The sequence below is a fragment of the Dipodomys merriami genome, unplaced genomic scaffold (assembly GCF_024711535.1).
Source record: "Dipodomys merriami isolate MVZ:Mamm:240054 unplaced genomic scaffold, mDipMer1.0.p SCAF_19, whole genome shotgun sequence".
Lineage (NCBI taxonomy): Eukaryota > Metazoa > Chordata > Mammalia > Rodentia > Heteromyidae > Dipodomys > Dipodomys merriami.
The window spans coordinates 19,976,104-19,990,347 of NW_027203270.1; the positions used below are offsets into that span (position 1 = coordinate 19,976,104).

Sequence of the window (14,244 nt, forward strand, 5' to 3'; positions counted from 1 at the left end):
AATTTTCATGCCCAGGCTGGCTTTGAACCATGATCCTCAGATCTCAGCCTCCAGAGTAGCTAGGATTACAGGCATGAGCCACCAGTGAACAGCTCCATGAGACTCTTATCTCCAATAAACCACTAGATAACCAGAAGTGGTGCTGAGGCTCAAGTGGTTGAGTGCTAGCCTTGAGCTGAAGAGCTGAGAGACAACACCCAGGCTCAGAGTTCTAGCCCCATGACCAACCAAAAGAAACCACAAATTGTCAATGCTATACAAATTCTACACAATAAAAAGACAGGACCAAAGCTGTGGCTCAACGGTAGAGCTTTGTCTATCCCTTAGGCCCTCAGTCCAATGTCTAGCAACACAAAAAAGGAGAGGGAAGGGAGGGGAGGAAGAGAAAGGGTTTGAGAAGAATTTATGTTTTCCAAATTAACATTAAATCTCTTTAAGATGGTAAAGAGAACTGGGAATGTGGCTTAGGGGTAGAGTACTTGCCAGCATGCATGAAGCCCTGGGTTCGATTCCACAGCACTACATAAACACAAAAAGCCAAAAGTGGTGCTGTGGCTCAAATGGAAGAGTGCTAGCCTTGAGCAAAAAAAGAAGCTCAAAGACAGTACCCAGACGCTCAGTTCAAGCCCCTGTACTGGACAAAAAAGAAAAAAAAAAAAGGTAAAGACCTCTTTACCTTTGCTAGCTATCACTCAGTCCAAGTTATATGGCCAGTTTAAAACTCAACCAGAACATGGAATGCAAAATATAGGTCTTAACTTAGAAATTCTAAGCAATACTGGGGCTTGGGCTCTGTCCCTTAGATTTTTTTGCTCAAGGCCAGCATTCTACCACTTGAGCCAAAGCTTCACTTCAACTTTCTGGTGGATAATTGGAAATAAGAGTCTCAGGGACTTTCCTGATGGGGCTATCTTCAAATCTTGGTCCTCTGGATTGCAGCCTCCAGAGTAACTAGAATTATAGGCATGAGCTACCAGCACCCTACTTAACTTTAATTTCTTCTTTTCTATCAATTACTGTACTCCCACCCACTCCCACCCAAAAAAAAACAACAGAAACATGCTCAATCTCTAAAATCTATTTTAAAAAAAAAGTAAAAAAAATGAAGATAATTATTCCAAACTTTGATTCCCAATCTTTCATAATGAAGAAAAAAGTACATAAAGAAAAAAGTACATTTGGTTTCTGACAAATGAACATTAAATAGAAGGATAAAATACAAAACATGTATGCATTTTGCTCCTTACCTGCTGGTGGCGGGTACTAGGAAAGGTGTACTGAACAGAATGGGGAGGATAACGGCTTTGTTCTGTACTGAATGCTCCTTGGTTGGGAGGATATCCTGAACTTGACATTATCAGTAAAGAAGTCCTCACTGGGCTGTGAGATCAAGTCCAACAATCAATCATGTTTCTAGGAAACCACCTAAATAGGATGGAGAAAAAACAATTCATAAGAATTAAAAATAAAAATCAAATGGTCTTCTAGTAACATAACTATATCCAAAAATAAAACTACAATCACTAGTAAAAGCCTCTCGATGTTATTTGCTTAATAAAAGTAACTAAGATTTGGTAAACTAATGGGTCTTAACCTTTACATTTAGAAAAACGTCCTTTAATATATGGCTAATAATATATATATTTGTTGTTGTTGTTGTTGTTGTTGTTGTTGTTGGTCGTGGGACTTGAACTCTGGGCCTGGGCGCTGTCCCTCAGCTCTTCAGCTCAAGGCGAGCGCTCTACCACTTGAGCTACAGCGCCACTTCCGGTTTTCTGGTGGTTTATTGGAGATAGGAGTCTCATGGTCTCTCCTGCCCGGGCTGGCTTTGAACCACGATCCTCAGATCTCAGCCTCCTGAGTAGCTAGGATTTACAGGCGTGAGGCACCAGTGCCCGGCTTATGGCTAATAATATAATGCATAAAGTAAAACTACTCAGGAGACAAAGTCAGGAGAATCTTGGTTCAAGAACACCAGGCAAAAACGGTGAGAATCTCATTGCAACCAATAAGCCAGACATAGAGACAAACATCTGCAATCCCAATTAGGTAAATGACCATATAAAGGAAGATCCTGATCTAAGGTCTGCCTCCAAGAAAAGAATCCAAAACTCCTTGTCTGAAAACCTAAAGGGGAAAAAAAATGGTAGAAGACTCATCTAGCAAGCTTAAGGCCCTGAGTGAATAAAATAAATTTTAACAAGATTTACACTCTCGGACAGGAGTTGGCTCAGTGGTAGAATGCTTGCCTTGCATGCATGAGGCCCTGGGTTCGATTCCTCAGCACCACATAAGCAGAAAAAGCCGGAAGTGGCACTTAAGGCTCAAGTGGTAGAGCACTAGCCTTGAGCTGAAGAGCTGAGGGACAGCACCAAGGCCCAGAGTTAAGGCCCCATGACCCGCAAAAAAAAAAAAAAAAGATTTACACTCTAGCCAGGATATAGCTCAGTGCCAAAGTGCTTGCCTAGCAAGTGCAACATCCTGGATTTAATCCCAGTGCCAAAAAAGAAAATACCAAGGGGAAAAAAAAAAGGCGGGGGTGGAGATACAGTTAGCAGAGCACTGGTGTCCCTTGTTTATAATCCTAGGTACTTGGATAGGGGGCGGGGTGGCTAAGATCTGAGGATCCAGTTTGAAGCCAGCCTAGGCAGGAAAGTCTGAGCAAGTCTCATCCCCAATTAACCACCAGAAAATCAGAAGTGGCACTGTCGCACAAGGTGGTAGAGTGCTAGCCTTGAGCAAAAAAGCTCAGAGACAGTGCCTGGGCCCTGAGTTCAAGTCCCACAACTGGCCAAAAAACAAAACAAAAAAAAACAACCCTGAAACTACTATGATAAACTATTAAACTATTAAACGTGAGTAGGGAGCCATACCTACCAGAGCTCTCTACAAATTTCTATGGGAAATAGTACATAAAAAAATTAATAGCCAAGGCTGTGAAGGTGGCTCAGTGGTAGAGTGCTTGCCTTGCATGCATGAGGCCCTGGCCGGAAGTGATGCTGTGGCTCAAGTAGTAGAGTGCTAACATTGAGCTGAAGAGCTGAGGGACAGCGCCAAGCCCAGAGTTCAGGCCCCACGACCAGACCAAAAAATAAATTAATTAATTAAATAAATAAAAATAAAAAATTAATAGCCACTTGGGTTTGTTGGTTGCTTAATTCAGTTTGGTTTTTTTGGTGGGTTTTTGTTGTTGTTGCTGTTGTTGTTTTGTACTTGGGCTGGAACTCAGTTACTCAAATTCTCATTGGGCGTTTTCTGCACACAGCTGGCATCTACTACTTCCAGCTTTTTACTGATTTTTAACAGGAGATAAGAATGTAAGAGTGGGGCTGGGAAGGTGGCTCAGTAGTAGAGTGCTTGCCTTGCACACATGAGGCCCTGGGTTCAATTCCTCAACGTGATATAAGCAGTAAAAGCTGGAAGTAGTGCTGTAGCTCAAAGTGGTAGAGCGTTAGTCTTGAGCTGAAGAGCTGAAGGACGGCACCACGACTGACCAAAAAAAAAAAAAAAAAAAGAATGTAAGAATGTCTTGGATTTATCTGCTTGGGCTAACTTCAAATCTTGATCCTCAGATCTCAGTCTCCTGAGTAGCTAGGATTACAGGCCTTAGTCACCTGGTACCTGGCATAAATGCCTTTTTTGGGGGGAGAGGGGGAGCAGGGAAGGGGGTTGCTGATCCTGGGTCTTGAACTCAAGCAGGACCTGGAGTTGTCTTGAGCTTCTTTTGCCCAAGGTTAGTACTCTTAACACAGCACCACTTCCAACTTTTTGGTGATTAATTAGAGGTAAGTTTCACAGACTTTCCTGCCCTAGTGAGCTTCAAATCATAACCTCAGATCTGAGCCTCCTGAGGAACTAGGATAAAAGGAAAAGCCATTTTTATTATAAAATATGTTCATATTCATCCATTTTTTGGGAAGGGTGCTAGTCCTGGGGACTGAACTCAGGGTCTGGGCACTGTCCCTGACTTCTTTTGCTCAAGGATAGTGCTCTACCACTTGAGCCACAGCTCCACTTCTGACTTTTTTGGTGCTTAATTGGAGATAAAAGTCTCTTGGACTTTACTTCCACAACTGGCTTTGAACTGTGATCCTTAGATCTTAGCCTCTTGAGTAGCTAGGATTACAGACAAGATACACCAGTGCCAGGGGACTCATCCACAATTCTTAACTAATTTGTCTTTTCCTGTGCTATGTCGTTTTTGAAATTATGATAGCATTTATATCCAGTAGGGCAAGTTTCTCTTTACTACTCTGTTGCTTCTACTTTCAAAATCTTCACATTTTATATGTAACACAGTTCCTCTTTTACATGACTATCAGAGTCCCTTTGTCAAGCCCCATTAAAAACACTACAAGAAGCTGGGTGCCGGTAGCTCATGCCTGTAATCCTACTCAGGAGGCTGAGATCTGAGGATCATGGTTCAAAGCCAGCCCGGGCAGAAAAGTCCATGAGACTCTGATCTCCAATAAACCACTAGAAAACCAGAAGTGGCACTGTGGCTCAAGAGGTAAGTGCTCGCCTTGAGCTGAAGAGCTGAGGGTCAGCGTCCAGGCCCAGAGTTCAAGCCCCATGACCAACTAAAAGCAACAACAACAACAAAACACTACAAGAGAACACTTAAATATTAATTTATAGACTGACCAAAATGAAAACAGATACCTTGCAGAGTGCTGGTAGCTGACACCTTTACTCCTAGCTACTCAGGAGGCTGAGATCTGAGGATCTCAGTTCAAAGCCAGCTAGAGCAGAAAAGTCCGTGAGACTCTTACCTCCAGGAAATGGAAGTGGAGCTATGGCTTAAAACAGCAGAGTACTAACCTTGAGTAAAACAGCTGAAGGATCATAGACAGTGCCTAAGCACTGAGTTCAAGCCCTGTGGCTGACAAAAACAAACAGCAATAACAAAAAACACTACCAAGTATTCACAATCTAAAACATAATTGTATATTTTTGTTCTAAAGTGGCAATAATTTGTTCCTGTAACTAAGACAGCAATATTTTATTTATAGGATAGGGAATGCTAAATATGATGAAAAATAAAGTGTAGAATCTATATATATAAATCTTAATTACATTATAAAAATGTAAAATTCCCATAACAAAGCCTTTCTATCCATACATATTTTAAAATTCATATACAGTTAGGTTGAAAGAGCAAAATCAAAAGAAAACAAAATTCAGTATGTCAACTAGACCCAATTTCCTATTTTAATCAAATTATTTACCCAATTAGGGTTAGTTTTGTTTTGTCGATCATGGGGCTTGAACTCTGGGCTTGGGCACTGTCCCTGCTCTCTTCAGCTCAAGGCCAGTGCTCTACCACTTAAGCCACATCACCACTTCTGGTTTGCTAGTAGTTTATTGGAGATAAGAGTCTCACAGACTTTCCTGCCTGGGCAAGCTTTGAACTGTGATCCTCAGATCTCAGCCTCCTGAGTAGCTAGGATTACAGGTTGAGCCACTAGCACCTGGCCCCAATTAGGTTTATAAAAACAAAATTTTTAACAATGCTCAATAGAAAATGTACTCATTACCTTTCTCATATAACTGTAACCTCTCCGTACAGTATTTTTACAATAAAAAATACAATAAAAAATCCCAACATAAAAAAAATTTAGAAAAATGGTATGGCTCAAAAAAATAACTTCAATTTTGTGTGTTACTAGGTAATAGGTGAGATAATAGGTATAACACAGCCGGGCACTGGTGGCTCACACCTATAATCCGAGCTCCTCAGAGGCTGAGATCTGAGGATCACGGTTCAAAGCCAGCCCGGGCAGGAAATTCCGTGAAACTCTTGTCTCCAATAAACCACGGGAAAACCGGAAGTGGCACTGTGGCTCAAGTGGTAGAGCATTAGCCTTGAGCTTAAGAGCTGAGGGACAGCACTCAGGCCCAGATTTCAAGCCCCACAACCGAGAAGAGAAAAAAAAAAGGCATATCACATTTTTTTCACTCCTGCTGTAGAAGTTATCAACAAGGACTAGCTCTGCCTGTCAGCTCAAAGCATGGAAGTTAGCAAATGTGAGGTCACCCAGCCAATACTGATGAGATAAGGAATCTGAACAAAAGATAGATTCACTAATTCCTCTAGAGTTAGCTGGCAGTGGCAAAAATTTAAGAAGCTAGTTTTTTTCATCAATGCTCTGCAGCTCTCTGGGCAAGTGAATTACACTAACGGCTAAAATATTTAGAGGGATGATACATATTCAAGCCACCTGGGGTACTTCCTTTATCTGTATACCTGTTCCAGGTAAAAGGCTTTTGAAAAGCCAATGTGGAGGTTTTGTTGATGGGGGGGGGGGGGGTGGGTGGTAGAGGCGCTGATTTCAAAATGTATTATTTGTATGACTTAAAGAGGTTTGGGGTTTATTTGGTTTTGTTGGGTTTTGGTTGTTTTTTGTTTGTTTGTTTTGCCAGTCCTGGGTACTGTCGCTGAACTTCTTTTGCTCAAGGCTAGCACTCTACCACTTGAGAGCCACAGTGCCACTTCCAGCTTTTTCTGAGGAATTGAACCCAGGGCTTCATGCCTGCTAGCCAAGCACTCTATCACTAAGCCACATTCCTAGCCCCTTTTTAAAGAGTTTTTTAGTCTGGTACTGAAAGTGGCTCAAGGAACACAATGCCAGCTGTGAGTGGAAAACAAGCCAAAAAGCTTAGCAGAAGTGTCAAGCACTGAATTCAAGTGCCAGTACCAGCACCAAAAACAAATAAATAGAGCCGGGCACCAGTGGCTCATACCTGTAATCCTAGCTACTCAGGAGGCTGAGATCTGAGGATCGCGGTTCAAAGCCAGCCTGGGCAGGAAAGTCTGTGAGACTCTTTTCTCCAATAAACCACTAGAAAACCAGAAGTGGCACTGTGGCTCAAAGCAGTAGAGCGCTGGCCTTGAGCTGAAGAGCGCAGGGACAGCGCCCAAGCCCAGAGTTTAAGCCCCATCACCCACAAAACTAACTAACTAACTAACTAAATAAATAAATAAATAAGGAAGTGTCCATGGCTCTCATCTATAATCCTGGCTACACAGCAGGCTGAGACCTGAGCACTGAAGTTTGAAGCCAATGTGGGCAGGAAAGTCCCTGAGATTCTTATCTCTAATTAATCACTAAAAAGCTAGAGCTCTGTGGAGCTGTGGCTCAGTGGTAGAGCATTAACCTTGAACAAAAAGTTCAGAGGGCAGCACTCAGGTCCTGAGATAATGACCAGGCCCTGAGTTCAAGCCCCGAGCAACACACACACACACACACACACACACACACACACACACACACACACACACACACACACACACACACACACACACACACACACACACTCTCTCTCTCTCTCTCTCTCTCTCTCTCTCTCCCCCCCCCCCAGGCATAAAATAAGTGTTCATCTTTTTTCTGACTAACACTCTTTCCTCAGACATCTCTTAGGAACTAAATGTGTAAAAGGCACAAAGGAGAAAAACTCTGATTTGGTGGCAATAGAGGAACCTAGAGCGTCTCCTTTCAGTGGACACATACCGTGTCCTGCTTCACCAAAATACTTCAACAGTTAGAGCTGAAGGGGAAAGGGGCACCTTAAGTAGAACAGTCGAATTACAAATTCAATTCTTAGCACCAAAACTTATTAACTGAAGATTAGTTATATGCTTCACTGTGAAATATAAAAATTCTGAAAACTGTTTAAGAAACCTAGACAAGACAGTATGAGCAAATGCCTCATATTATATATATATATATATATATATATATATATATATATATATATATACACACACACACATATATATACATATATATGTGTATATATATTTAGGTTTAGGATGAGAATGTTACAACCAGATGTCATTGTTTAAATCACAACAGCATAGCACAACTGAATTTCACAAACCCAGAGCTCACCTCCTATATCCTGCAAACAGGCAATAAAATATAGCAAAATACACTGGTCAATTTAGTTTTATATTAAATACAGATACATACTGAAGAAGCAACTTATTCTGCAACAACAGTCTCCAAATACAATCTTCCAAATATAAAAAACTAATCCTTTTCTCACCAGGAACTCCTGGCTTTTGGCCTACTATCTTTTCATAACCAAATGTACTTGGATAGGTTTTCAAGGTGGCCTAAGCTATCTTGGAAAAAGAGCTAAAAATATACTTCACTGTGACAAGCCTGCAGATGACTCTTCAGATGAGCCAAAATGAATACACTGAGGGTCACACATAGAGGTGAAACCTACATTTCACCAAAGCAGAAAAAGAATCCTATGTAATAAACAACTCAATTTTTAACTGATAAAATAATAAAATCTCTGATACAGAAGTATGAGATAAAGAAACAGCCTCTGTGACATCGTAAATGGCAAAATAGTTTACTAAATTTTACCAAATTAGGTTTTAACAAGCTCCCACAAAGCAGTCCGAGTCTAGTTCAACTCCAAAAGCACTTTAGGCACGGAGAGGCTGAGAAGGATTAGCCTACTGGGCATCCCAACTATCTGAAATCCTATAGTCTAGGGATGAGGTTTTAAAAAAAAGAAAACCTTATGCAGATGCTGGTGGCTCATACCTGTTATCCTAGCTACTCTGGAGGCTGAGATATGAGGATCATGGTTCAAACTCAGCCCAGACAGGAAAGTCCATGAGATTCCTATTTCCAATAAACTACTAAGAAAAAGTGCCAGGCGCAATGATGGCTCAGGCCTGTAATCCTAGCTACTCAGGAGAGATCTGAGGATCGAGGTTCAAAGCCAGCCCAAGCAGGAAAGTCCCTGAGACTCTTATCTCCAATAAGCCACTAGAAAACCGGAAGTGGCGCTGTGGCTCAATTGGTAGAGCACTCCCCTTGAGCTGAAGAGTGCAGGGACAGCACTCAAGCCCCAGAGTTCAAGCCTCATGACCAACCAAAAAAAAAAAAAAAAAGAAAAAGGCAGAAGTGACGCTGTGGCTCAAGTGGTAGAACTTAGTCTTGTGCACAGAGGCACAGGGGCAATGTCCAGGCTGTAAGTTGAAGCCCCAGGACAAGAAAGAAATAAAAGAAAGGGAGGAAGGAAGAGAAGAAGGGGAGTAGGGAGGGAAGGCAACCTTGTGGGGAAAACTGGGAGAGCATGGGAAGAGGTGACATTGTCCAAAAAGAAATATTCTCTTTACCTGACTTATGTAACTGTAACCCTGCTGTATATCACCTTTATAATAACTATTTATTTTTTTAAAGGCAACCTTCTGAGCCTTTGAGACTGTCAAGATGTCCAGACTCCAGAAGAGAATAAACTAAAAACTTTCTAAATGAATTCTGAATTTATACAAAACCAAAGTTCTATACAGGAACAATATTCTCTTTATAAAATAAACTAAGGCGTTATTCTCATCTAAAAAAAAAATGCTGGGCGCTGGTGGCTCAGGCCTGTAATCCTAGCTACTCAGGAGGCTGAGATCTGAGGATCACGGTTCAAAGCCAGCCCTGACAGGAAAGTCTGTGAAACTCTTATCTCCAATAAACCACTAGAAAACCGGAAGTGGTGCTGTGGCTCAAGTGGTAGAGCACTGGCCTTGAGCTGAAGAGCTGAGGGATAGCGCCCAAGTCCAAAGTTCAAGCCCCACAACTGACCAAAAAAAAAAAAATTACACACACACACACACATGCTGAGGGAATGCCAATAACATGGTATTTTATTTGTAGTCTCTTATGACATCTTACTTGGAAAACCAACAGATGAACTGAGGCTAAAGAAAAGCTAAGGTTGCATTAAAACCTGAGGTTTTTTGGTTTAACAAGAGAGAGAAAAGCCTTTCAAGTTGTTACATTAGCCCCAATAAAATACAATATTGAAAAAGGAAAAAATTTAATTAGGATATAATTATCTGAGAGATGTATGGGTACATTCATTCATTCAACAAATAATCCTTAAAAGAAAATGATGCTTGGAAGGTGCTCAGTGGCAGAGTGCTTGCCTTGCACGCATGAGGCCCTGGGTTCAATTCCTCAGCACCACATATGCAGAAAAAGCTGGAAGTGGCACTGTGGCTCAAGCAGTAGAACACTAGCCTTGAGCTGAAGAGCTGAGGGACAATACCCAGGCCGAGTTCAAGCCCCAGAACTGAACAAAATAAAAGAAAGAAAGAAAATGATGCTGTTCTTTATATGTCTCATATAAAATGAGAAAGGAATTTTCCCAATACGGAAATACTGAGTAACCATATAGTGAGAACAATTACCTGAAGTAAAAAACACTCACTGGCTATTCCAATTCTCTCCTTAATTAAAACAAAAAGTCTCAAGTAGTAGAATGTCTGCCTGGCATGAAGCTCTAAGTTCAAATCTCAGCACTACCAAAAATAAAACTTAACTTGCCAAGTGCTGGTGGCTCCTGCCTGTAATCCTAATTACTCATGAGGCTGCAATCTAAGGATTGCAGTTCAAAGCCAGCACCGGCTAGAAAGTCCATTAGACTCTTATCTCCAATTAACTACCCAAAAGACAGAAATAGAGCTGTGGCTCAAAATGGTAGAGCACTAGGCTTGAGCAAAGAAGCTCAGGGATAGTACCCAAGTCCTGAGTTCAAGTCCCAGGATAGACGGGGGGGGGGGGGGGGGGGGGGAGATAGAGAGAGAGAGAGAGAGAAAAGTGTGCTGAAGTCAAAAATTGTTTTGAGTTAACAGACATAATAGTCTATGAAAGACAATGAACAGTTACACTTCTGTCACTGGACTTTGTACAAATGAGCTCACCTAAAAGTTTCATTGCCTTATTATCTCTAAATCTGTGAGAGGCTAAATTAATTTCCATAAGCTAATTTTTTTAAATTCAGGGACATCTATCTTAAAGATTCTATTTTGCTACTTTCCCCAGAAACAGACTATTACAAGTTACGAGCAAAATAAAGCCTAATAAACAGACTATTTCTAAGGCCTGTATCAAAATAAACTAGGAAAAATCATTTGACTTCAAGTTTTGCTTAGTTCTATGAGAAGTCAAAACCAAACACCTGAGAGGGCCGGGACTACTATGTTCCCATAGCCTTGGCAGCAGCTAACAAAACTTAGCTCTCAAAAATGCCACTACAACAATAAGTCCCAATTGGGAAGTGGCACTGTGGCTCAAGTGGTAGAGCACTCACCTTGAGCTGAAGAGCTGAGGGACAGCACTCAGATCCAGAGTTCAAGCCCCACGACCGCCAAAAACAAAACAAAACAAAAACAAACAAACAAAAAACAGAAGTCCCAATTGTTCTTCCTTCTATACACTCAGGCCTCCCAGGCCTCTCCATCATGACTTCTACCCTGCTCATCTCTCACTATTAAAAATCTCCTAACTGGGCCAGACGCTGGTGGCTCACACCTGTAATCTTAACTAACACTCAGGAGGCAGAGATCTGAGGGTTGCAGTTCAAAGCCAGCCAGGACAGGAAAGTCTGTGAGACTCTTATCTCCAATTAGCCACCAGAAAATGGGAAGTAGAGCTGTGGCTCAAAGTGATAGAAAAAAAAGAGCGCAGGGACAGGAGTTCAGCCCTAATACCAACGGGGGGGGGGGGGGGGGGGCGAGCAACACGACAAGTGTTCCTTTTAAACCATAAAGCAGAACGTGTCACTGTTTTGCAAAAGACTCCTCAAGCTTCCTTGCACTACAAATAAAATCCAAGCTACCTATGATGACCCACAAAGCGCTATTTGTTTTGGCCTGCTTACTAGGGCCCAGCAACATGAGCTTGCTTTCAGTGCTTGAGTGCTGCCAAGTCCTTTCTAGCCTTTGGCCTTTGTCCTTCTTTACACTCCCCTGGAATGCTTGTCCTGGCTCATTCATGTGGCTGGCTCCTCCTTAAACTTAAGGTCTCAGTTCAAATGTCATCTCCTAAAACAGTCTTTCCCATTACCCTATAAGGTAAGTTTCCACCAGTTGCTCAGTCCTATAGCTCTATTTGTTCCTTTAAAGGACTACCTTAATTTTTTTGTTTGTTGACACTCCTGGGGCTTGAACTCAGGGCATGAGCACTGTCCCTGAGCTTCTTTTGCTCAAGGCTAGCACTCTACCACTTGAGCCACAGCACCACTTCCAGCTTTTTCTGTTTATGTGGTTCTGAGGAGTCAAACCCATGTTAGGCAAGCACTCTACTACTAAACCACATAACTAGTCCAGGACTACCTTAATCTTAATCAGTTACTTCATTTGACTATATTCTATCTCTCACTAAAATATGAATTCCCTTCATTTCCTATCTCTTCAATAAGAAATAAGAAATTAGGGGCTGGGAAGATGGCTCAGTGGTAGAGCACTTGCCTTGCATGCCTGAGACCCTGGGTTCGATTCCTCAGCACCACATAAGCAAAAAGAAAAAAGCCGGAAGTGGCGCTGTGGCTCAAGTGGTAGACTGCTAGCCTTGAGCTGAAGAGCTGAGGGACAATGCCCAGGCCCAGAGTTCAGGCCCCACAACTAGACCCCCCCACCCCCCCAAAAAAAAAACAAGAAATAAGAAATTAGAAGCTTAACTTAAACAGTAAACTACCAACCATGAACAGAAAACTCTGAGCCAGAGCATGAGATCCTGAGTTCAAACCCTAATACTGCTAGAAAGGAGAGAGAAAAAGAAGGGAGAAGATAATCTATGAAAGTACGCAAGTAAAATCTGGGAACTTGTTTTAAAAATAGAAAAAGGAGATGGATACAATAGAACACATCTGTAAAACCAGCCACTGGAGAGGCAGAAATAGGGAGTAAGAGGCAGGCCCTGAGCAAAAAACATGAGACCTTACCTGAAGAGTAGGATAAAGCAAGAAGGGCTAAGGGCATGGTTCAAGCTGGTGGGGCAATTGCCTACCAGGTCCAAGGTTCTGAGTTTAAAATTCCAGTACTAGAATTGGAGGTGTGGCTCAAGTGGAAGAGCAGCAGCTTTCAGTGGAAAAAATCCCAAGTATATGGTCCTGAATTCAAACACAAACACACAAATGCACACACACGCGCACGCACACACACACGCACGCACACACACGTGCACGCATACACACACACACACACACGCGCGCGCGCGCGCGCGCGCGCACACGCGCGCGCCAAGCACCAGTGGTTCATGCCTGTAATCCTAGCTCAGGTGCTGGCCTGAAGCAAAAATAACTCAGGGACAGCACCCAGGCCCCAAGTTCAATCCCCAGGATCAGAACAAACAACAATACCACCAAAAAAAAAAAAAATTAGTACTATAATAACAACAAAAGTAATCCAAAAAGATATACAAGCCAGGCTCACATATATAAACCTAGCTACTCAGGAGGCTGAGATCTGAGGGTCATGGTTCAAAGCCAGCCGTGGCAAGAAAATCTGTGAGACTCTTATTTCCAAAAAAGCCAGAAATGGAGACGTGGATCAAAGTGGTAGGTAGAGTGCCAGCCTTGAGCACAGAAGATCAGGGACAGCACTCATGCTGAGTTCAAGCCCCTAAACCAGAATGAAACAACAAAAAGATATATACAGTCCAAAGTCTTCCTCTTAGTTCTCCTACCTATGGTAACCAATATAACCAGGTATCTTTTCAGTGTATCACATAATTATAAACAAATAATTATACATCATTTTTCTTCTTTAAAACAAATAATATCAGAATATATATATATAATATTTCTCACATTGCTGTTTCTAGTTTGATTAAAAAATATTTTAAACTTTAGAGTAAAGAAGGTCTAAGTAAGGGTAAACAAAGGAGGAGGCTGCAATGCTTGGTAAGAAATGTATGCATTATCCTGCCCATGTAATTGTAACCCCTCTGTACAGTATGTTCTCAAATAAAATAAAATAAAATAAAATATTTAAAAAAAAGAAGGTCTAAGTACAGCATGAAACCTAGAAGACATATATAAAACAGTAATAAAAAATTAACATTTTTTTCAATTATTACTATGTGCCAGCTACTATGCTTAACAGTTAAACTAAACCCATATACTTTACATGTGTGTGTCAGTACTAGAGCTCAAACTTAGGACCTGGACACTGTCCTTTAGCTTTTTCACTTTTTCACAAGTGCTCTACCACTTGGACCACAGCTCTCCTTCTGGCTTTTCAGTAGTTGATTGGAAACAGTCTCAAAAACTTTGCCAGGACTGACTTCAAACCTTGTTCTTCAGACCTCAGCTTCTGAAGTAGCTAGGATTACAGGCATAAGCCACCAGCCCCCAGCTTAAATTATATCCATATTCAACTAAGGAAATTAAGGTATAAAGAAATAATGTGGGGGCTGGGAAGGTGGCTCAGTGGTAGAGCAC

The 14,244-nt window shown here is 41.7% G+C and overlaps 1 protein-coding gene across 14 annotated transcripts in view; it reads right to left on the reverse strand.

Annotated features, from left to right (window-relative positions):
* Positions 1–14,244, reverse strand: part of Ncor1 (nuclear receptor corepressor 1) — a 171,303-nt gene that overhangs the window by 145,750 nt on the left and 11,309 nt on the right. For all 14 annotated transcript variants that reach the window (XM_070027631.1, XM_070027632.1, XM_070027634.1 and 11 more), the window contains exon 2: positions 1,248–1,425. In XM_070027631.1, coding sequence (XP_069883732.1) covers positions 1,248–1,355 — 108 coding nt within the window. In that variant the 5' untranslated portion in view covers positions 1,356–1,425. The remainder of the gene's footprint in view (positions 1–1,247; positions 1,426–14,244) is intronic.